This window comes from Pogonomyrmex barbatus, unplaced genomic scaffold, assembly GCF_055798465.1.
Source record: "Pogonomyrmex barbatus isolate J1 unplaced genomic scaffold, ASM5579846v1 scaffold1, whole genome shotgun sequence".
Lineage (NCBI taxonomy): Eukaryota > Metazoa > Arthropoda > Insecta > Hymenoptera > Formicidae > Pogonomyrmex > Pogonomyrmex barbatus.
Genome location: NW_028297098.1, coordinates 26,464,709 through 26,490,116, shown reverse-complemented (window position 1 = coordinate 26,490,116; position 25,408 = coordinate 26,464,709). Strand labels below are relative to the sequence as shown.

Below are 25,408 nucleotides of genomic sequence, written 5' to 3'. Positions count from 1 at the left end.
TCCTTTCTCTTTTTTGCTTGTTTTCCTATCTAACGACGGTGCTAATAACGACGGTGTTAACGTTCATAAACTTATCTTCCCTTTCGCTCTGGCTTTCGTTTCCTCGGTCTGTCGATCTTCTGGCGGAAAGTTAACGCGATCCAGCCTGACACGATGGATATGGGAATTATCCGGATGTCAGCGACCGTACGAGTATAAAAATTTTTCAATCTACAGAAGTGCCGGCGACCACCGCAGTCAATTGCGAACACCGCTGCATCATGCGGATGTCGTATAATTAATTTTTGCTTCTTCATCAGGTGAGTATTCGAATTGTAGGTGATCCTAACGTGTTTGATCCACGTAATTTACAAATTACGATACAAAAAAAAACCATTAAAATTAACCATTAAAAATTTAAACAGAAAGAAAAAAATGTATAAAATTGAGACAAAAATAAAATAATTGAAATAAGCAATTAAATCACCAAAATCGTGAATAAAACTTTTTTACCTATGTGTCGATGGAGGCTCATGTTCTTTCGTGCCGCAGGTCGTATACGAATGTTAGATAGCGGCGTTCGTGAGGAAGCAAGAAAGCATGATTGATAGTGCCAGGGCACACGCTTCGCACGAAGTTTAGACTTTATCAGTGAACTTATCACCGAAGGCGCGACTCGCCTCTTCTTCTATCCCGTCCGACCGCGTCTTCGCCGTCAACCTGCGAAACATCCGCTTTTGCCCCTCCTCACCTGCCATCCTAATTAATTTAGTTAATTATCCGGAGAGCTTAAAACCGCGCCGGCAAAGAGCGAACATACGATCTCCTTCACCGATAAAACCTCGGCCAGACACGTCACTCACATGCGAATACTCATCCGGGTTTGATCCGAAACTCATTGTAAATTCCTACTCTGAATGCGTATTTGTTAAATACACATTGTTTTACGTATGGAGAAGGGGCATTGTCCCCTTTCGTTATCGCTCCAAAACGCCAAAAGCGGCGCACCGCCTACAATCTTACTAATGGAAGTGGTTCTTTAATCGAAGATAGTGCTCTTCTCATTGGATTTCGAGTGTTCTCGATATCTTCTTCGTGAATTTCAGCGAACGCAAAGACGGATCCTGTAATTCAGGATTAAACTAATAAGAACATACGGAATACCGTGCCGAAATGGAACAGACACAACTTGTTAATTCAGAGAGATCGATGAATCCAGATTAATAATTTTGCATCTAATAACTAATATATCGCGACAATATGTATGCTGCATATTAACGAAAACTTAGATATCTAATTTAGAGTCTAACTTAGATTTATCTAACTAAATATAATAAATTAGCTGAAAATAAATTATCATTCAGAAAAATAATCACTACTGATACTTTTAAATTAAATGAAAAATTAAAATGAAAAATTTAATTTAAATGAAAAATTAATTTTCAACCAATAAAAAGCTTCATGTTTTCTCTAAAAAATTCCATCACCAATATTGATCAAAGCATTCGATAATAAAAAGGTATATACCACTTGTAAAACGACAGCCTTTTATCTGCATTTTACCTGCATTATTCCTATACAATTTATTGAATGTACGTGTACCTTATTTTTCTTTCTTTTATTATATATATTTTTACTACACCTCTAAAAACAATGCCGTGCCGAAAAATCAGACAAAGGCAGGCGTTTTTAATTATTTCTATTGTCTTTCCGTAAAGTTCTCTATTTTGAAAGGGACACATAAACAGAGGGGAACTGCAATTCAAAAGTGAAAGCCTCGGCCTCGCCGGCTCGTTTAATGTTAATTACATGGCGCATAGCGAGCTATGGCACGGGTATGGGTGGCACTCTCAAGATAATTCGATGCAATTTGTCCTGCAACCTCTGAAGGCAGTTTCGGCTGAAAAGGGATAAAGGCTACTTTCTGCACTCGACGACGATTATCGAGCGGTTTTAATAATTAATTTCATAACGACGTCATTAAAGTTCCGCTTGTCGCTGATGCTTAAAGATCAGTTTAATTTTGCGACCCTTTTAAAGTTTCGCGTCTCTACCGCGACGTACGTCTCGTTCTTCATCCTTCTTCTTGAAATCCGCTGTATTTACAGAGGATAATTGTCATCGCTACGATTCATCCCCCTTTAAGATTTCCACGGCGCCATAATGAAATATCGCTATACCTACTGTTCTTGTAAAAAAATTTTTTTCCCCGATAGACGCATCGGGTGATTTTCCTAGTTTAAGCGAAAAAATTGTGACGCGGAAAAATATCTCGAAATTTCATTTCCGCCCGCGTTTCGATTTTTTTCACGTTGCATTTCTCTCAACTCGATATCATCGCGGTGTTATATTCAATTCGCACGATACGTTCTTATTTTTATTTTTATCTTGTCGATAACTTTCAATCCTAACAATACTAAACAGAACATTTGCTAAAATCTCCTATAGAAATCGCCTTGTCAATTGTCAAAGCGACCGAGAAGCAAGTCAAATTCACGTTTAACTTTCCCGGAAGTCTCATTTCTCAATTTATGGATTCTGAATTCCGTCGAACCGGTAACTAGCAATCGATGCTCGTTCGCAGACACACGTGAGGAATACGACGCTCATTCAAGACGACGTCGGCAATTTAGCCCCCCCTTTGAGACTAAAAGGGGTGGAAAGAGGAACTCTCCTCGCGAAAGGAGGTAGGGTACGAGTGTACGAGGTAGAGGGAAATAATGCGAGTGCTGCTGGAGAGCGGTGCCCGACAAAATTACAATTTGGGGGATGTAATTCCGCCCCGGAGAAATGGCCTTCACATACCGCGCGCGGCGGGGGCGAGGACGGATGAGGGGTGCAAGTAGGATAGGGGGGAGGGGGAAGAGTAGCGTACGTTGGAGGTGGGAGAGATTTATCAACAGCTCGTTCCGCACTAACTAGACGCCGGAAACTCGAAAGATATTGCATCAGCGAGGCGATGATAGCGCCACGACGACTGGCATTAAATTGCATCCGGCCGTTGCAGGAATTTAGCCGCCATTACGCCATCCCTCGTCTAGCCCCCCCGTCGTGTGTACGCCTTCCTGCCACTTTCCACACACGGGTGCGACGTAGGTGCGAACGGCTCGTCAGACGTTCCGGCGACGTCAGTCGCGAATATTAACTGGGTTCTAGTCCTTATTTATTGACTACGCGAAGATATTAATAATGCTACGTGATAAATAATAGGAAATAATAGTCCCCTCTTGCTGCATAACATAACGTAATGCACATAATAGCATAGTAACGTAATTACGTCATGTTAGCATTATAGCGTTGCAGATTCTTTGAAAGATATATCTCGTGATAGCCATAATTTGCGTGTGGAAAAACGATTGTTATGATAAAAGGTAATTAGATAAAGATTTTCATTTCGCATGGTCTGCGTCATAAGTATCAAGTCCGCATTACATTTTTCTAAAGATGACTGCGCGAGAACGAAAATTAACACATAAATTTAAATTAGCGTGTATTATATAATATGTAAGATCCGTGAGCGCAAGAAAATTTGAACGTGAAGCACATGACATTTATATCTCTAGAACTTTTTCTCCAATCGAAACCGCCAAATAGATAAATTACTTTCTCTCTCGCACGTCTTGGCAAATCCACTTTAAAATGTGTGCACCCTTCCCGTTGTCACTACCGGAGTCGTAATTGACAGGGAATTGGTTGCTCTCCGGCTGATCGAATTTATGGCAATAAGAAACAATAAGTAAAAACAGGTAACGTATTGCGAGCGTTAACTTTAGCAACGTATGTCTACACTATCGGCGGATAAAAATTTTTATAAATAAATAATAAAATACTCAATACCCATAGTTTCTCTGCTGAGTCTCCTGGGATGCAATCTGTTCTTCTCTCTAGGATTCCTCCGACGTATTTGCACACTCACTTGCAAAAGCACAATTAATTATAATAAATTATGTGATAATTTATTATGATATACGCGAATTTTTGTTATATAGTAATTGATTAAAAAAATGATTGATTAAAAAGAACGGCGTTAAAGTATGCAGCATAATTGAAACATCACATTTTCGTTACGTATATTCGTTCAGTTTGTACGGATGAATAGATAAAACAAAGTACATATCTGCTTGGTAAATATTCATCACGAAGCATTCAACACGTGCAAGTCATTAATTATAAGAACTAGTTAATTGCATAGGATAGTAATTGTGTATTGTTCACGAAGAGAGGTTGCGTTTCGCGAGATAGTTACCTTACGACGCACGAAACAGTTCTGCGCTGTTCGCCAGCTTAGCTTTGTTGACGCGTGGCGATCTTGTATATACACAATAGCTCGGCAACGCCGAAAGAAATAATGCTGAAGTCACGAACCAGTTCCCAAAATACTAATTGTTTACAATATATAGATTTTCATGGAAATTTTGTATCGTTTATGTAATTCAATTTCTCGTAAATTGAGTTACACATTGGATCTATATTATAGGATTTTTGCCCATTAATGAGAAAAAAGTTGATTTCGCTCTAAAATATTTGCTCTTAAAGAAAGTTTTATCAAGATCATGGATTGGTATAACCATTACGTAGAAAAATTGCAGCGAGATAATTTTAGTTTTGTTTAAAAATTAAAATTGTTCTTATTCTTTCCAGTAAGTAAAAGATTCACTTATCTTAGATAATTTACGAGATATTATGAAATTATCGAATAAAATGTAAAACTAAAATATTCGAAAATCGATTTCCATTGCTTAGGATAGAAATCACAGTATCTTGAAATTAGTTTATTATTATTATATGTCAAATCAATTTTTTATTATTTTGAAAAAATTATTTTAATAAATTATTAATTTTAATAAATTATTAATTTTAATAAATTATTAATTTTAATAAATTATTAAAATAATGAAATTTTTTGAATAAGGTAATTATTCTCACGTGGATATTAATTATTGTAATAAGACATTTGCGCTCAACATTTCTAATATTTATAACTCATGATTAATCATATATCATGTTTTCAAATTTGCAAAAAATATATAAAACATTTTTAATGAAAATGTCAACATGTTATATATGGTTTATTGAGTCACTCAGTCTAAATATTTATCTGTTATTCCATGTTTTCTGTTAAGACAGAATAGTGCATGTTAATAGAATAAATTACATTCGAAGCAGCAAAAAGTTTAAAGTGTAATATAAAATATATTTATATATAAATATTTTTAATGCGTATACAACGCGCATTCGCATTTGTAGAATTTCCAGTAATTCAATTCCTACTGCGAATTGAATTATTTACAACCGATTCTCTATCCCTTAATAACCGTTCGCTCAAAGGTACAACATAAAAATGAATGCGTAATGGGATGAAGGCGGATTTAAAGATGAAGGGCGAAAGGCAAACTTAATTGGCGGAGGGAACATAATTTGCGCGTGGCTCGATCGAGCGAATTGCAGAGGGATTAACGTGCGCTCGCGGAGATTGGACTTGTCGAAGCAGACGGAGTTATTCCCGTGAAGATTCATGAATGTTTATTTCAAGTCGCGCCGTAAGTCCGTACCCGCGCGAGCTGGATCTATTCGTTTGTCTTCCACCCGCCGGTGTAAATCATTAGATTTACTGCCGTCGACGTTACGTACGTACCTCCACTTTAGAGTCGCGCTCGCTCGCTATTACATCTGACCTGACACGGATCTGTACTATTGAGATGTGGCGTAATAAGCTTAGATAGAAACTCAGCGTGATGGAAATTGACGAATTACTATCGATCGATCTTCACATACACCCTCTTCAAATACTAGAATCTCAAAACTACCTGCGTGTGATATCAAAAGCGTATTTTACCCTGTTGCGACATTCGCGAATACGTTGACAAGCACGCGACAAGACCACTCGTTCCGTAAGTCAAGTTTTGAAGCGACTGCGTTACTAAAAAAAAAAAAAAAAAAAAAAAAAAAAAAAAAATCATGCGATGTGAATATTGCGAACGTGCACGTAGTCTTGTTTGGTATCACCAGAATGCCGCAGATTGTTCGCGTCCAATAAGAGTTGCGATCACATCTACGTACATATGTGCGTTGGTGGCTGCCCTGCACGCCGCGGCTGCTATTAATTCGTATTTAAAGCTTTATCGGACGCGCCTCGTGCCCCGCACAACAATTTCACGGTTCACAGAAACCATCCTGCACCCAGGATCACCGCCACTAACATCACCATTCCCGCGTGGTTGGCATATATCTATAGTCGGGCGCATAGTCGTGCGCTCTCGAGCTCCTCGAGTGCACGGAGTGTACGAATACTAGCGATAGCAGTCAGATAAGTATTTCACTCAAGTATCTTCTATATAATGAATGAACAAGAATCCTCCTCTAGTACGATGAACGTACTGGTTATCCCTAAATGATTATATATTTCTCTCTCTCTCTCTCTCTCAAAGTAATCTATAATACATTTTTTTAAGTTGTGCCATAAATTTTCATTTATTTATTTGTTGAATATTATTTATAATCGCAAATTGTAATTGCCATTTAATATAAAATTGATTTTTGTGCATGATTAATTAAGTTTAATCTGTTAGTCTTATTAAGGAAATTTTTGTTATAATTCGAGAAAGTAAAATAATTTAATAATAAAATAACGCGAAAAGAAACGAAACGTTCACATAGTTATGTCAATGTAATTTTTTAATAAATAAATTTTTTCTATTTCGTTTAAGTTGCTTCTTTTCACTTCATTCTTGAATTTATTGTTCCTTCCAAGAAGATCAATGCGATGTTTTATCATATCAGAAATGGTTTTTCTGTCTCTGTTAATTCACACCAGCTCAACGATCCGCAGCACCCCTTAGATTGCTTTAATTCTGAAACCCTTTCCAGTCATGGAATACCTCTCTCTACTTGGCTATGCACTTTATCCATCTCCCCATCGCCGCTGGATGCAATTTTAATCCCGAATTCCAAGAAAATTACCTTGCCGTCAGAGCTGTTTAAGGGGGTACTAGATGAGATTGCCTCTGTTACCTGTCAGCCCGCTTGACATATAGTATATTATGCAGCGGGCTGTTCGAACTAGTCTTGAGATTATTCTCTAATTTAAATTTCTATTTTCCTTTCGCACCGCCACTGCTGCACTCGCTGTCAAGCCGGAACGACCGCGTTTTAATAGCAAGGAGGAGATAGATGAATTTTCAGAACTGTAGCTTTGAAAATTTCAACGCCCATATTTTCACAAACAAACAGGCGTGATCGGACGGGCCGTTTGTATTTTTGAACTAAAGCCGATGTTAAATTTTTAATTGTAATTTTGCTACAAAACTTTCCGCTTTTGTCGAATGAAACAAAGCCCTTGCGGCAGTTGTTAGTTACATGAGTTATAATTGGTGGAAACTGTAGAACGTATTGAATACGAGTGCACATGCATATATCATTCAATCATTTTGTGGGTGCTTTATGTTACGGAAAAAACAAACCTACCTGTAACACGTTGAGAATCATGCCCGTAGGAACATGATAGAGCATCCAGATGAATATAAAAAGAATAGTAAGACAAATGGACCAAATTATATTCCAACACTGGACGAAATATACATCCCTTGTTAACGCAAAGAAGCTAGATAAGATTTTAATAATTCTGTGGGACAACAATAATAAGATGTTCGTGTAACTAAATAAAGTGGCGTAATAACAATAATGAACTGCGACAATTAATAATAATAGTAACAATAACGACTTTATTGCCACATACATAAATAAATGGACATGGCCGATGTACAGCGTACAAGCTGGATCATGATTTGATCCGGTTGCGTCAAACTACCGTTACAGTCTCTCGCATACTCTTTTACACACACACACTGTCTTTCTTTCTTTCATTCTCTCTCTAGCTTTCTCACATCTTTTCCGGCAGCACGCGCAGCCCGATGCAGCCGTCGCCCTACTTACAACAATGCTTCTACTTTGTATCGGAGCACGGGTTAAACAGACACCGCGTTAGAAATAAGCGAGGGGTAATCTCCCTGAAACAATATTCCGCGCCATCACGCGTCGCGTGAGAGCACGGGGCTCGATGGGAGCTACCAACGATTTGCCTACAAGTGGTTTCGCCGCGCGAGGCGTACACAGGATATAAAGTATCGAACGCGCAAGGAGATGACGAAGATACTACGAAGGGAAAGGAACGAAAGAGGGATGATCTCGAGAGGGGTTCCTTCGACTTTACCGGGCACCGTCTAACGGCGATAAGCGCCTTTCGTCCCGGCGATTGGAATTCCCATCTTCATCTGTCGCGTTCAGCGCCGTGTCTTTAGCACGTATATTTAACAGACATTTCGTGTGTTTTACACTATTCGTTTTTAAGAGCAGACCGATTATTGTATCTAACGTCAAACGCGAGATGAAAATTCCGAGCGTCCGAATCGCGCGTGTCACGGAGCACACGTATACAGTTATACACGTTCTATCCACGGTACCACACAGGGGGAAGCACCAGTTTCCGATGGACACTTCGAGGATCTCCCGACAAATGTCGCCTCCCCCCGAGAAAAGAAATATATCAGTTCGAGTCGAATCCAGGGCTTCGAGCGCAAGCGAAAAAATGTCGCGTCGCGAGACGTCCTTTATGATACAAGACGGTGACTTTCGGCGAGAATCTCGCGCTTTCCCTCTCGCGTGGCGTATTGACTGACGGCGCTGGCGCGAGAAAAAGTTAAAGGGAAGATCCCTTCGGTGAATGCCGCTTAAAGAATATTCCTCACAAAGAATTCTCCGAATACTCGCGAATTTCGAGAGAATTTTTCCGGTCAAAACCTCGCGAGAATTCCCTTTGTATCCGCGCGACGCGACCGCGTTCCCCGCTGCGAGGAAAACGCCCTGTGCGTCTCGTTGCCGGGGGTCGGCCGGATATTTCACGGAACGAAGATTGGTTCGCGTAAAACGCCGTGACTAGGGAAGATTGACGTGTGCCTTAAGCGCGGGATTGAAGCCGCAACAACGCCCGATTGTGCCCTTATACAACTCAATTAAACGTGACTGACGTTAAACTGTAAAATACAGGGGAGGAAAAAAGAGTGGCGGGGGAAGAAAAAAAGGAAAAGCGCTCGATGCAATTCCATTTAATTGACATGTATGCACTTTGCGGGGAGGGGGGCGCGACTCCGCTCGTCAGATTAGGCCCTAAGTAAACCAGAGATTCTCGAAGAGCGCCCGGTACTTACAGGCGTATCGTGCATACGCCGCGTTCATTGAAAAATAGCGCGTGCTGGGAATAATTAATTAGTTTTCACTAATCCGTATTTTATCAAGTTTTCGTTCTCTCTCTTGTTTCCGCTGCGAATATACTGACACGTTACACTTCGGGGGGCATCTTCGCCCGTTTGGCGCGGTAGATTCGTTTGATATCATTTGCAGTGTTCCAATGAAGGCCTCGTCCCCGATCGCGCCGATGGCCGATCGCAGTACATTTTCGTTCTTTCTCTCTCTCTCTCTCTCTTTCTTTTTGTCACTAAGATCACCGAGTCACACAGTTCGTTATAATTCCTAACGGATCATCCTGTGCTTTCGCGACGCATCGTCGAACCGCATAATCGTATTAGCAAATCGATTTGTCGGCTTGACAACTGCCGTCTGGCCTGGCGAGGAACAGCTTGCCGCTTGCACAGGCGCACAACTGATAGATGGTCGTCTCCTTTTGACTCTGATGAGCAGACGAAGATCTGCCGGAGTGCTGCTGTTGCTGCTGCTGTTGCTGTTGTTCCCTGGACGAATGTCCTTGCACCGGAATCGCCGTTTTTAAACCCTTGATGTAGACGGACTTGGCATCAAGCCGGATGGCCCCATGTACGCTCTGTAGCTTTAAATCTGTGAGGCAGGAAGCTGAAATCTCGCTCGCCCAGGACTCGATCACAACTCGCTGAGGAGCGCTTATCTTCAAGGACCTCGTCGCTGATTCGAGTCTGCAACACAATAAATTTGATTAAAATAGAATATTATTAATTTTTTTCGCACGTTATATTTTAATAAAATATTCTTCAATTAATTTTAACAAGATTTTTTTTTTAGTAAAAGCATTACCAATCTCCTTATAAGTGAATGAAGAATCTTGTATAAACATTTTTTTTTCTTTAAATTTCAAGAAGCTAATTCTTTAGTTCATTTTTTAGATGAGAGTTACTTGAATAAACTTTAATTTGAAGCTCAATTATAGAGATACATAATCTTTAAAGTTGGATAGTTAAGTGATAAGTGACAATTTTTTTTAATATTTTCATCAATTATATTATTAAGGAATCATTTATTAGAAAATAATATGTGATGAAAAATATGAAAATATATGAAAATAATATGAGAAATAAAATTTATATACAAAATCATATCTGTCGATATATAAAGCTCAATAATATTAATTAACAAATTGCAAAGTACGTTTAAATTAGGACTAAAATAATTTCATTATTAGGTTTTCAAAGCAACGAACTGCATTGTGTGTCGCATTTACTCTTCGAAATGCGATTATTCTGCCCAAATTATCAGCAATTATTAATTCGCGTGATTAATTAATTTCTATGATTTCTAACTTGTGAATATATCGAAGCAATGATTATTTTTAAAAAAATCTAAAGCAATTTATCAAAGAATGTTACACAATTTAATTATTTCAGATAAAAATGGAAACGATAAAAAATAGGAAATATAAATGATTGTGTATTGTATTCCAATAATTACAACGATAATTGTTTCTTGAATAATTGGACCGGAATACATCGTACTTTGAATCACTGAGATTTAAATACATATATTATTTATATTTGAAGCTCGGAACGACACGTTTTTCAATAAATACAATTAAAATATATGATAAAAAATATATTTATTGAAAAACGTGTATTTTATATATATATATATATATATATATATATATATATATATATAAAATAAAATATATATATATTTTTTAATTATTAAAATAATAATATATTAAGCTTTTAAAACACTCAATTATTTTATGTTAATCGTTATTTCAAGTGACGTCAAAAAGACTATGAAAGTATAAAACGCGCGATGATAGTTCACTTTACATGGAGAGATAATTCAGCTGAATATTCTGAATACACATTATTTTATTAAATATTAAATATTAAATATTATTAAATATTTTACGATACTTATATGTTTACAAAAAACGTAACACTCAAGGCTTGCTCAGGGCTCGCTCGGCGCTCGGCGTTCGCTCGACGTTCGGCGCTTGTTGTTTGTGTTCCAAGGTCGGTCGCGTTATCACATTCATTCATTAACGCTCGAAGGGGAAGGACGCGCCGTGAATCGCGCGTGTGTCGTATTACGTTACAAAACTTGAATATCTTTTACAACGCAATTACATTTCGGTTTGTGCGGATTGATTAAATCCTGCGAGTTTGCAACTCGTTACGAGCCTGTTCGATCGAGGTACGTGTTTGTATTGTCATACGTTTCATTTATCCGTTCATTCAGAAGTAGGAATAACGATAAGAAAACAGGGAAGGAATTAAAAATTACACACGTATTATTTCGCGCATTGATAATTATTTAGCGCAATTATTCTCTTTAATCATTGAATCGATACGTACCTAGCATCGTGATTTATACATTCCGCTCTCCCTATTTGCGGATCGGAAACTCAACGTGGCGAATGAATTTCGATTTACGAATTACGTCGGATAATGCGATTTAAAACAACAGGAAGTCGTGATGTATCGATCGTTAATTAATGCATATATTTGATTATACGGATTTATAAGTACGCGAAATATATCGCGTATTTGCAACCGATTTCATATTTTTAGACGAGATTTGCCATCTTTCTCTAACAATTATTGAACAATGCGTCATATCACGTGATATCGGACGAAGCCGCTATATTCATATTGTTCGGCCATAGACGGAAAGATGCGAGCGGGAGGACAGATTCCGTGTTATGTGGCGTTGCAATGCGATTTTTCCTAGTGAGTTACGATAAGTAAATGTACATATGTAATTAGTAAAGAGACTCGCGTTCTTGGTATTAGTTATCTCGTCCGGCATGAACTCGGTCTATCGATAATTCCTGAAAAGGCGCGAAACGTGTTCGGTCTTTCTCTCGTGGCGCAAAGAGCGACGATCGTTACTCACGGATATCGCGTCACGCGAATATTTATTCTTATCTTTGACTCGAACGTCTCGTAACGCGAGACATTAGCCGCCCTGAAAAGCATTTAATATTACAGTACAATTTTTCAAATCCGAGGTAGGAGCAACAGGTGCGGTAACACCGCGAGCGGTCGGTTTTCACGTGAAGTTGGTCGCGTGATCTTCAAGGGCGGACGCCTTTGTCTCTCTTCGGCCATCTTTGAACTTGCGACGTTAACTGTGCAAAACATTACCCCCGAGAGCGTGGAAGGGACAATAATGGTAAAGTAATTTCACATGGTCGTAGTTCCTTGAGCACTGTGCTCTTCCGTCGCGACTGTAAAGGTGCGTGTGCGACTAATGTCGGAAGTGTCGTGCGGAGTATTGTACAGAGTGCCGTGCAAAGTGCCGTGCAAAGTGCCGCGCGATCATAATTAACCTCGTTTCCGCGAGTCAACGTTATGCGAGCATCGCGAGAAGAAGCGCGACAATGGATGCACAAGAGAGAGAAGAAGAAGGAGAGAGAGGAGACGCGGAAGGAATCGGACAACAGCGGAGCATCCATGAGGTAATAATTACATATCTTCTTATTTGCAAAATTAATTGTTTACTTTCTTATGCCAGTTTTTTGTGTAACGGAAAGTTTGTTAAAAGTGGAAACAAAATATTAAGAAACTCATGCCATTCTTTGTACAGGAATAAATCAGATAATTTTTTTTAATTGTGTGTGTGTGTATATGTATATGTAGTAATAATGATTAAGTGTAGTAGTAATTAAAAAAGTTATCTAGTTCTTAATACATACAATTTAATACACAGTAATGCAATAATGGTGCATGAAAAATAATTATATTTAATGTACATATAAGATATACTTGAAAAGAAATCAGAGAACTTAAAATAGAAATTTTTTTATAAATTGAGAAAAAAAATTAGGTTAGGTTTTGTATTAAAAATTAAACTTTCATTTATCCAATTATTTAAAAATCTATACATTTAAAATGTTACGAAGTTCATATAAATTTCATATAAATTTTTTAAAATGAAATATCGATTTAAAAAATGAATAATTCAACGTAAAAATGAAGAGACCCGAAATAACTAATATATAAGTGAAACGCGGACAATGTTTTTATTCATTTTAATCGATTTTAAAATTTTGGAAGTGTCACGCGTTAATTCACGTTATATTTATTGTATCTTAAATTTTATTTTCGGGAGTATCGTATAAAATATCGATCGTAATATTGATCGTAATTTTGATTTAGATATTTATTAACTATATATTCGCGAGTAAGTATTGTGCGAAATTGAAAGAGCCATCTGATTGTTCGAAGACAAATTTGAAGATGATATTCAAAAATTCTATAAGGAGGAGTAGGCTCAAGGATGTATCAGGTTCTCGTGGAGCAACCTTGAGATAATAATTTTTCAATTTATTTAACATTTGATTCTCTCGCGTATGTGTATGTAAATTAATTAAGTTATTCTCGAAATATTTTTGACAATGTATATTTTATAATATTATTAAATACTATAAAATATATTTGTATAAAATATATAAATAATTTATAAAATAAATTATTTATTTAATTGGTGTTAATTTAAATCATATCAGAATTAATTATTTTTTATTTATAAAGTTCAAAGAATATTCTATAAAAATAGATTCTTTTGGAAATTATGCATTACTTGTCAAAGCACTCTTGTCTGAGCACATCTCTTTTGATTAAATTAAATTAGAACGAATAAGATTTAAAAAGTATCGATATAACATAATAAAAGGAAAGTCATATCAATCACTTTTATAAAATTATATCAATAACATTTCTTTGCAAGCTTAATTATTCTGTTACTTTTAATTTAATTTTGAAAAGATAATGAATACTCAGATTTTTGACAAACAACGTATATCATTTTAATAAACATCAATTAAAGATGAATACAAAGGTTCAATGATATAAATCTGTTTATTGAAAAATTAATTATTTTGAACGCTTGCGTAATAACGTGGATATATTTATATGTTACAGATCAACGTAGCTTCGATGCAGTTATAATTCCGCTGATGCGCATCGTACCTGTGAGTGACAAATTATTTTTTATTTTAATTCGAGATAACGCATTTATGAAAATTGTACACAATATGTGTAACATATGTAACATATCTAAATTGATATATTTATCAAATTCACATTTTATAGATGCGTTGTCTTAAAATGGATGAGCTTAAAGGATTAAAATCAATATTAAATTTGGAATACACATGATATTGATTTATCCTGAATACGAGGATACAGACAAATGTTGATGTTTACAAATCAAAACTTATTATGTTATTTTGTTTATATTATATATAAAATTCATTTATTAATTAGATATGTAAAAAATTTTATAAATACATACATTGCGAGCTCTTAAAATTTATAAAATATACTCATAAATAGAAGCGGCAGTAGGAAATATTTCGTAAACAGAAAACTCGATAAAAGCGCGATGGCAGAATTTTTATAAAAGAGAGAAGTTATTTCTAAATCTAGTAAACTTCTAAATCTAATAAATGATATTAAAAAGAATAAAACTCGTGAAAAAAAATAAGTTTTTTATTATTGCAATTTATGAATTAAATGAAACACGGATGTTATGTGATACAATTATTGCTCGATGAACGGTGGCATCGGACTAGTGTATCTCAATTTCTGTGCATTACGTTCTAACAATGACGCGGATTACACCGTAAATCTCCGTGTGCCCGTAAACCGTATTATATCCAAGTATTCCAGCAACAGAGTAATATCTGTATTGACTCCCGCGGCCCGAAGTCGAACTCGAGCGATAATCGATTCTCTTCCCCGAGGAGATGGTCCACGCGTTCGTCCGTCTCGTCCCGTTCTTCACGAGAAACTCTGCTCTTTTACCGCTTTACTCCGCCGCCTTATTCCTCATCGCTTCCCCGTTTCTCTATTTCTGCCTTCGTCTATCTTCCCGGAAACTCGTAGGATCCGCGGTATTTCATATCTGGCGCAAATCCAATCCTATGAATATAATTTTCCGCGCGAGCAAAGTTTTATTGTAATCGTAAATCCGTCTGTAAATTGCCCAACGCTATCAATAACCAGCGGTGTGGCGGTACAACTCCGTTTTGTCCCTCTCTTTGCTATTTTTCCCCGTCCTGCCGCTAGACTTCGCAGACTTCGATCTCTCGTCGTAATACACCAAAGTGTTTGGCGAGAATGAAAGCGGGGACGGAAGGGTTAGGGAATTGTATGAGCTTACTCGGGCCGAAGATACGATGAACGAAGATGTAGATAGGTGGGGAGTTGCCATTTCCGAAACGACTTCTTTCGCGATGGAACGAAACGCCGCTACAATGCCGCATTGTTATTCGGTCGTACGATCAAACGAGAACAATCGATCGATCGCATTTATGCACGGTATCTTTATTATTAGTTTATCCATCAATAATTTCCTAAATATAAATGCGCTTTATTCTCAACCTTTCGTATTTGTCAAAAATAGCTGATAATCAATGGTATATCAGCTTGACAAATCACTTTTTAAAACTACTAAATGATAACACGCTGTTTATATGATTTGTTAAACTATATTCGAATAATTACTACTTGTTGGGATATAATTACGTGTACGATATTTATATTAAATTTGAATGAAATTGTTTATGTGAATATTAATGATCATAAATATTGCATAATGTTTGGAAACAATATATCTAGAAATTGCTTATTTGATAATATTTAATGATATCAAATAATTGGATAGTTCACGGGAAAATCTATCTTTAGATTTTTTTCTCAATAAAATTAAATGTATGTTGTTAAAATATTTGAAGTATACTTACTTAAGACCGCGTCCCGATTCTCCTCTGACCAGCGGAGTCTGCACACTCCCTTGAAAAACGGCACCACCGTCGCCGGTTACCCTCAACATATCCGCCCCCACGATAACTCGTTCCTTTTCCGCGGAGAAGAGTACTCCTCCTCGCGGATCGGTTATCCGGAAACCTCTAGAAACGCAATCGACACGATCCTCTCCTGGAAGCAGAATTTAATCGAACTTGATGTAATTGCTTAATAATTTTAAATCTAAAAATGTATAATATATAACATAACAATTATATACATATTGTTATATACGTGTAATTTAATCTGGAACATTTCTCACAAAACTAGAGTTCCATTACGTGTATAGTTTTAAGTTGGGTCATGTATAATTTTATTTCTTTCTGAAAAATTAAGATTACTTCTTGACGTCGGGCGATATGAAAAATGCAGGCTCCCGTACGCGATCATCAATATAACTTACCAACTGTTAATCGCGCGAGAAGCCGACCATCGTGAGATCTCGCCGAGGCCGTAAAATTACTCCATGATTCCAGCACTAAGTTTTTGCCCCTCCGAGATCTCAGACTAGAGGCCACGAGGGCGTCTAACACGGCAGCTTGACCTCTTAGCTCGATTCCCCCAGGCACCACTTTTAGCGAGCCGATACCTTCCTGAAAGAAAAGGAAATGACTGTCAGGACAGAGGGGCGAACCGTCGAAACTTTCTAGGCCGCGGCTATAGCGTTCGATAAAAATAGAGCAGAGCCTCGCCACGATTTATTGTACCCTTGTATACCCATTCTATTTTCCATTAAATTGACAGCTGATTCAGGCTTTCTGTTTCCTATAAATTCTGTTTTGTCTGTCGCCAAAATACAATACTCAATTTTTAACAATACTTCAACTGATCTTCCAATTTATCAGAATGCCGTTTCCTAAAGAAAAATCGAACGTTAAATTATGCAGAAAAATTATCGTGAAAATTAAGATAGGACACGACGAGCAGGACAGCCTTTATATCGAACCGAAATGGTCTAAGGCGCTTTTCGCATACGCTGTATACGTCATAGGCAAAGCTGGAATTTATTAAAATCGGAAATCGCACGTCGGAAAGCCTCATAATATCGATACCTTCGAGATCGAGCGAATGCGCCGTCGCGCTCGTATCGTAAAATAAAATAATATACTCCATTACTGCGTCGAGTTTCAGCGCGGTGGTATTAAGTATCGGCGGCGCCCGCCATTATTGCCACTTCAGACGGCTGAATTATAAATGCGGCGATGAGCTACGTGCGGGTTACGCGCGGTGATCCATTGTGCCCGTTCGTTTGAAATATCTGCCGTAATATCCGAAACAGTGGCGTAGGCAGAATTTTATTTTAGCTTGGGTATATCTCTTACCTCTTCCCTCTTTTTCGTTCTTTCTCTCCCTTTCATCCACCAACCATCCCCGTTGGGTGTATCGAGCGAATGAGGGAGGACGGTCACCGGGGTCGGGAGGAAAGGAGAAACGCACTATAAAGTAGACACATTGCGCGTTTGCATTCATCTCGTAAACTTTGGGTAGTCTCCCATCTGGGACTTATCCCGAGTAGAAAGTGCAATTTGGCGTTTATGAAACAGTCTTACCGCGTATAATTGCGATCGAACTTTGCCCCCGGCGGTGCTAAGTGGTATACATTTGGTCGAAAGGGTGCAAATGACTATATTTCTTCTTAAGACATAATCTTAAGTTTCATTAAGTAGAGAAAAATGTACTATGTACACAAAAAAAAAACGGTTTGGTTGAAGTGTCTAAAAATTTGATTAAATATACATCTAAAAATAATTCTGTTAGAATATCAAAGTTATGATATAGAACGCTTAAATATGATAATACTAAGATTTTTTTATATTCTAGCAATTATTTTGAATATTTTGATGGTCTCAAAAGATTATTTTCAGATTTGTATATCTGGCCAAAATTTTAGATGCAAAAGTATTCTTGAGCTCAAATATTCTTTGTACATTTATATTTGCAAAGTAGAATCCTTGAGAAAATTCGAAGTATTACAATCGAAATAAAAATCACGTTTTGTATAATAGAGCAGCATTCACATTCCATGAATGTAAGCGTAGTATTTGAGAGTTAAATTCCTGTAGATTCTATTTTGTCGCGCGCGTCAATACAGCGAAAATGAGTTGCATCGCTGTTTAACCTTTTGCGCACGATATGAGCATAGTTCGACATAGTGGCCGTCGATTACATTCCTCATATTAACACGAATACGGCGTATTTTAATATCGCTTTGGAAAGCGCGTACATCCGCGGAAAATCCGTGGGTCGCACGTTGAAACGTTAAAACGTTAAAAACAGTTCGAAACGGGCGGAGATCTCGCTTGGCAAATCTCCCGGTCGTCATCCTCTCAATCTCGTTTCTGTGCCTTCCTTAAAATACCGTTGCGGTAAAATAACTCGTTCTTCGTGCTAACCATCCACATTGGTTTCCGATGATTGGCCGCTCGATCGAAAGTAATCGGCACGCTCTGTCCACTTATTATTACAATTGCGAGGAAAAGAAGGGCGCTGGTCTGAGTACACGCTCTGTCCGAATTGGTTTAACTTCCGATCTAGCGAACTCCATTTCGGTCGGATTTTTTTTTTTCCCGTGACCAAACATAGTGCGCTGACCGAGCTCGAACATTTGCCGAACGGCGCGGCAATTTGATACATCGACCCACGGCGAAACGATAAGGATAATTTTCGCCGTTAAACGAAAAGCTGAAAGGACAAACTTTATTATCACAAATACAGTTATATCTAATTGAAATTTAATCTTGATCAGAGTAAATATTTTAAGAGAAATTTATTATCATATTTACTCCGAATGAACAAAACGTCATGTCTGTGCAGAAATTAAAAAAAAAAAAAAGATTTTTGAGATAGGTAAAATAATTTTCATTCGAAAAACATTTAAAAAAAAATCTTTTTTTATTCACTTGATTTAGAAAATTACTAAAGATATTTTGATACATATTTTTAGATGATCACTCAAATATTTAATTTTTAAATATTTCTATATGCTAATAATATCTCATAATTAAATAAATCGGAAATGTCAAAATTTAATTTAGTTATTTTATATTCAGATATCTCTTACAGCTTATAGAGTTATATATCATTAACTAATATTCATTTGCAATGAATATCGGCGACAAAATTAAATTATTATCCTGCCTAGACAATTGGGACGGTGAATGAACTTTGCGTATAAATTCGATTGCTTTCATATGGTACGTGTGCCGTTTCGCTAATATTATTGTTAGCATTATCGTCGCGTCTTTGTTGACCGATCAAATTGCATAACTCGCCATTGTGTCGCTATAAGCGTCGTCGTTCCGAAGGAAATGACCGGCTGCCAGATTTCGCCAAGTACCGGTTGCGAGAGTACGCGGTTTAAATACTCGTTCGTGAAGTTTCCCAGCATCACTTCGGATGTGCGCAGTTACGATCGGCGACGAGGAATCGGCGAGCGGAAGGAGTGGTCTCGAGCCACCGGCACTCGATTAGCCAAATCGTTCGGAAAACGATACGATCTCTTTGCCTTCTACTTAACCGTAACCGTAAACCCCAATAGCGTTCGCGGAGAACGAGCGAGAGCGTGAGAAAGAAATAGAGAGAGAGAGAGACACGATCATACGAAAAGAATGAGAACGAGAAGAAACTCTGGAAATACGAGAACGATGAGAAAGAAAGACGAGGTATACAATAAAAAGGAAAAAAGTGTAAGCGTGGAGAGAGAAAGCGGTGGGACAAGAAAAGAAACGAGGAAACGAGGGCAAAGGAAAGAAAGAGAGAAAGAAGGAAAAAGGAACTGCGGCTGCACCTGCTTTTTAGAATCGCCAGACGGTCTGTAGGAACCACCGGAGTCGAGAAGATCGTCCAATCGTGGTGGTGAGAACGAGCGGCAGTAGTAAAAGTAATCTACCGTCAGACAGCTATCATTAAGTCCGAGACTTTATACCCTTTTTATCTCGTTGTCTGTCGGCCGTTGATAAGGGGATTTAAAGCGACAATAAAAAATATCGACCCTTAACCCTCTCGCGCGTGCGATCGGGCGCGTGCCTTTTTCCATCTCTCTATCTCGATCACGCGGCTTTTCCGACCAAAAAAAAAAAAAACATAAAACAAAAAAGAAAATCCTCGCAATTAGCCGGTTGAAATTCTGGCGGCAGATCAATCGCAAGCCGATCGTATTTCCTTCGTGTCGGCGCGATTGGTTACTGTCGTAGTATCAAGTATTTATCGTGTCGAAAAATTGTGGTTTCCGCGCTCGCTGACAAAAATTGCGCGGTGTGACTGATTAACAAATTTCCTGGTGCAATAAAATCAATCAGCGTAACGAATTTAATAAATTTCTGTTTTCCTTCCTCCGCCAAAAAATATTTGTGTCGCGGATATTATCTCATACACATTCCATTTGGAATTCCTCAGCGTGTCGAGACGCGCGATTCGCGCGATGAGGGTAAATCAGAAATAGCGTCTGCCGTTGCGTAATGAAATCCAAATAACATCCCTAGTAAGCGTATATCATCATAGCGACGCGTCGGCTTGATATTACTTGGTCGTCTTTAGAAATTAATGTAAAGTACGTCATATTTACAAGGATTACGAAGGCGGGCACAGACACTTTCACTTCTCTATCGAAATAAACCTTGTCCGAGGTAAAATTAGACATTTTATTATTCATATATGTTTCAATATTATGGTTACCCAACACATTTTTTACCTTCATCTATTATACATATCTTTTTATTTTTAAATCGACATATAATATTATAATATTATTATATAATTTTTCAAAATATTCTAAAATTCAATATTCATACATCTAAGATTCTAGGATTTATCATATCCATTTATTTTCAAATCGATATCTTTATATAAGCTATTATAACATTTTAAGATTTAATATTCTCTTTTATTTTAGCATCGCTCTTAGAATTATGTAAGAATTTTAAAATTGAAACAGATATTGAAAAGAGATATCTGAGGAAAAGAAACAGTTCAAATTTACTATGATAAAATTTACTATGATATTTCATCTTGCAGATATTTAAAATTTTTTTTAAATAATTTGAAAAATTGATATCAATTTTTATAATTAAAAGTATTTTTCTTTCATAAGTATGAACATTATAATTGGAACATCATTATATATCAGTATTAATATATTCTGTTATTTCTACTTCTTATTAAAATTAAAAATTATGATTCTTATATTTTCAAAAGTTTTATTACATAGAAATTATATTTAAAGTAAAACATATGCGATGCATTTAAGTATTAAATATGCTTTTAATGTACTTATTATTTAAATTCCGTTGACAAAAGCAACAGCGAGTATCCAAGAATATATTTTCTAAATTGCTTTAACGCAAATCTGCATCCGAAATATGAAATTCACGCTAGGGCGTAGTCAGATTTCAGCTGCAATGAATTTCGTTCCTGCAGATGAATGGAAGTAGGTGCGTTGAACGCCCGCGCCACGCCATTCTGGCGAACCGATTCGCGTGCACATCTCATTTCGCGGTAGTCGGAAATAGGATTCAGAAAGTAAAATGTGTACTGATTCTTAGCATCTCGATAGCATCCAAAATCTTTGTATTTTTGATTCGAATGATCGTTTTTTACGCCGACAATTAATAAAGCTGTTCTCATAATCGCGTAATTAGTATCCGCGGTATCGTGTCTCTGCTCTTAATTATGTGCAATTGTCGGGAAGTCGTTATCAAAAATAATAATCGTTAGATCTCCCTACGAGCGAGTGTAGCATTCGCGTGAGTTTGCACGACCGCACCGCTGATGAGTTAACCCACATGTACGTATACTTTCCATGACAGGCAGCCGTACGTTTCACCTTCTCCCATGTATGTATGTATGCACGTACATCGCGGTTCACGCCGCCGGTGATTACACATATGCACGTGTGTTACTACGTGCGGCCGCGCTAATGCACCTCACGTAATTATCCCGAGCCGGACGACGCTAGGTAGTCTCGCCTAACTTCTGCACCGCGCCGCGAGTAATCCGACTCTGAAACCCTGTCACCGCCTCTTCCTCGGGGGGATCCTCCCGATGAACCCTCTCGCCGGCCATAACCGAATCCGGTCCACCCCTAGCCACTACTTTCCACCCCGTTGCGTCCTCCTTGCATCCGCGACATCGCAATTTCGTGTTATTTTACCGCGCGATGGCGCCGGGATTAAATCGCGAGCTTCCCTCCTGACGCACCTTGCAAGGATTAACTCGCTCATCCCGGCAACGACTTCGCCTGGCTCATCATCGATGAATCGACAGAAGGATTATTCGCTGGTCGATGAAGTATATTAATCCACGGACGGAGGTCACATTGAATATCGTAAATGTGGGCATTGACAATGTATCAATTGTTGTGCTCGCCGACTCTTGATTCTCTCAATTCAGTACTTATAAGAATAAATTAAAATTACTAATATTTCAAAAAACGAAATTGAGGAATCCTTCTTTCTCTCTTTTACAACCGTGTTAAAATATTGATTTAACTGTATTTATTCGCGCGATGAATATTAATAAAACGAGATGAAATAATAACGACGTGTTAACAATATACAGAAAATCGTGTCGCGTAACGAGCCATTATCGCAAAGTTTCCCGTTCAGATTATCTTTTTCCCCTGAGGTAACGAACGCGCAAAAGATTCAGTGTGCAGTAGGGCGACTGTTTTATTTACAAAAAAAAAAAATATATATACATATATACAATATTCTTTTTTATGGTAATGGTAACAATTATATAAAGGGGATTCCGGAGATGAGATATCCTCGAGGCATCATTAATGCTGGCGCGCACTCGTCTCTTCTCCGGAATTCTCTCTTATAATATTCCAGCCATTCCTGAATGAGTCGCCTTTACTTTCTCTTGAATCGCGTCACTTTTTTCTTCCAGCTCTCGATATAATAATTTATTGTATTTCCACCTATTAATGTCTCGCTACCAAGGTGATGACTAGCTTTAGATAGAAACCGTCGTAGCTTTTCCGTGCACTTCGGGTCAGTCGACTACATGTCGCACGACACACATTTCCAGGATTATGCAATATCGAAGGGTAGCGGGGAAAAAGAGGGGGAGGGAAGGAAGGGGACCTATAACCCCAATCTGGCATGTGACGTAGGGCTGCGGGATCGGCGGTTCGAAATGGGAAATCGATAAAAACGCCGCGACGGCTGGCGTAATGCGACTGCCGAATTTAAATCTTCGCCACGGCAATTTTTGTGGGACAAATATCGTTTTGTTGACTTTTGGCTTGCTTCGGCTCGCGATCGGTGATATGAAAAGCGGAGTTACGACAATAGTAAAGCGAGATCTAAATTTATAGCTGTTGCAACTGATTTAAACAGTTATATGCGGAATAGATAGTTTCTAATAGAAATAGATGTTTTTCATAAATCTCTTGCGATTTTTTTTTATTTATTCCACGAAATCTTAATTAACAATATCCAGTTAGGTTCTTCTCACTATTTATGAGCGATAAATTTAAATCACGTGAAATGAATCACGTATATTGTTCGAAAATATGAAACGAGACGCGAAGGTGATCAGTAAAAGCAATTATTTAAGGGAACATCGATTGATAAAATATGAATCCTTTATAAGAGATTCGTACAACGGTCTCCCGTGGCTTGGTGCGAAATCCCTGGAAACAATAAACTTGTCTGTTCAGCCTTTCACGCGAACCAACCTATAACCGCTACCACTAACGTACTACGGCACTGCTATACGTTCAAAATTCATGGCGCTATACCCGCTATATTGCACTTGCACTTGGTGGCTAGGTGCTATAATGGATATCCTTTAATACTAACACACCGTATATATATATATATATATATATATATATATATATATATATATATATATAATGTATATAGGGTGACCACCCGCGTTTTCAAATACACAAAACATTCGCGATAGAATTTTTCCGAAAATCTTTTAGCCGCGGAAAGTTATTGATGCTTATTATTATATATTTTATTATATATTTTTATTTTTCGTTCTAAAATGTACAATAGAATCTCATGAAATAGATATTTGATCTGATCATTCAATTTATATAAATTTATTGTTTTTATACTCTGAATTAGAAGTTTCTGTATCTACTCACTCATGTAAATGTATCTATGAGAATTCTCTTTATAAAAAATCTGTTATAGAGACTATATTGAATTTCAATTAAATTACTTTAGCGTGATAATAACCACACATATAATAAAATTAAATATTAAATATATTTGATCAATTTGAACAATCGATTAAATTTTTTAATGTCTTCTTTTAATAAAAATCTTTAATTTTGAAAAATCAGAGAAATATTATTTTTATTATTTTACACTCTTAAAATTTTCTGTAATGATAAAAATTTTCTTTTGTCTTTCTCGTGATAACATCACTGTAATATTAAAATGTAAAAAAAACGTTGATTTTAGACGTGGTTATATAAGTTATATAAGTTATATAAGTTATCGGAGATGTACATGAATGTACATGACTTGAGTGGCCGAGTATTCATTTGTAGACATGGATTTCAATTGATTCTGTGTAGAAGGGATGCTGCGAAAGGAGCCACCTTGTATGGGTGTGGAGGGCGTGTGTGCAATATGTATCTTCGAAGGGGATGTACGAAGGAATGTATACAGGTGAATTCTCTATGGATACAAGGGTTATAGAGGGTAAGGTCCCGCAAGCGATATTAGGTGGAAGGGGCATCTGTTCGCTATGGCCATGTATGTAAGCCGTTAGTGCCAATATAGTGTCCGTATATCGCTCCGTCCGACATAACGTTTCAGGATGTATTATATATTGTCCGTAATCGAAGATCTCTCCTAAGACCTCTCCACTTGATAGGAATCCCGAAAGGAACCCGAAATATTGATACTCGTGAGCGACAAAGCGCCTTGTAGGGAAAAGTACACTTTTTGTACCGCTGTAAAAATGCAAACAATCGGGAAAAGTGCACACCAAAATACGCAGTTGAAAATTGCAAGTAAAACTTGACGATATATATAACGTAAACGCAAGAGTATTAAAAATTGATGAAGCAAAATCTCGGATGGTGTAAAACGTAAATGATAAATGAAGGAAGTTTCTCAAATTATAAGAAGCTTAACCGTCAAGATACTTAAAGTTGCGAAAAGATATCAGACGTTTAATTTTCCACTAGAAAAGAAAATCAGTTCTAACTTTGTCGGGAAAGCGACTCGACGCCTCCAAAATGCGCCTCCAAGATGTTCCATGTGATTCGCGAATGAATATGTTGAGAACTCGTTAGCCATACGTGTAATTATTAACATCGGTAACATCGATCGCAGAACCAGACTTCATTAATAAAACGCACGCAAATCGAGGGGCTCTTAATTAATTCCGCCGGGGCGAAAGTTTCG

The 25,408-nt window shown here is 37.4% G+C and overlaps 1 protein-coding gene and 1 long non-coding RNA gene across 8 annotated transcripts in view; one reads left to right on the top strand and one right to left on the bottom strand.

Annotated features, from left to right (window-relative positions):
- Window positions 1-7,673: 7,673 nt before the first annotated feature.
- The window catches only part of Scgdelta (sarcoglycan delta), a 187,968-nt gene continuing 170,233 nt past the window's right edge, over window positions 7,674-25,408 (bottom strand). For 4 of the 5 annotated variants that reach the window (XM_089083594.1, XM_089083606.1, XM_089083604.1 and 1 more), the window contains 4 exons: window positions 17,351-17,464; window positions 16,432-16,621; window positions 15,968-16,160; window positions 7,674-9,920 (listed from right to left, as the gene is read on the bottom strand). In XM_089083594.1, the coding sequence (XP_088939720.1) occupies window positions 9,557-9,920; window positions 15,968-16,160; window positions 16,432-16,621; window positions 17,351-17,464 (861 nt within the window). In that variant the 3' untranslated portion in view covers window positions 7,674-9,556. The remainder of the gene's footprint in view (window positions 9,921-15,967; window positions 16,161-16,431; window positions 16,622-17,350; window positions 17,465-25,408) is intronic. The other variant, XM_011646957.2, reaches the window with a different exon arrangement.
- The window catches only part of LOC148938307 (uncharacterized), a 203,865-nt gene continuing 189,724 nt past the window's right edge, over window positions 11,268-25,408 (top strand). Inside the window, exons 1-3 of one of the 3 annotated variants that reach the window (XR_016140991.1) lie at window positions 11,268-11,409; window positions 12,231-12,676; window positions 14,142-14,191. This is a non-coding gene — a long non-coding RNA (uncharacterized LOC148938307). Of the gene's footprint in view, window positions 12,677-14,141; window positions 14,192-25,408 lie in introns of all 3 variants that reach the window. The other 2 variants (XR_016140988.1, XR_016140985.1) reach the window with 2 other exon arrangements.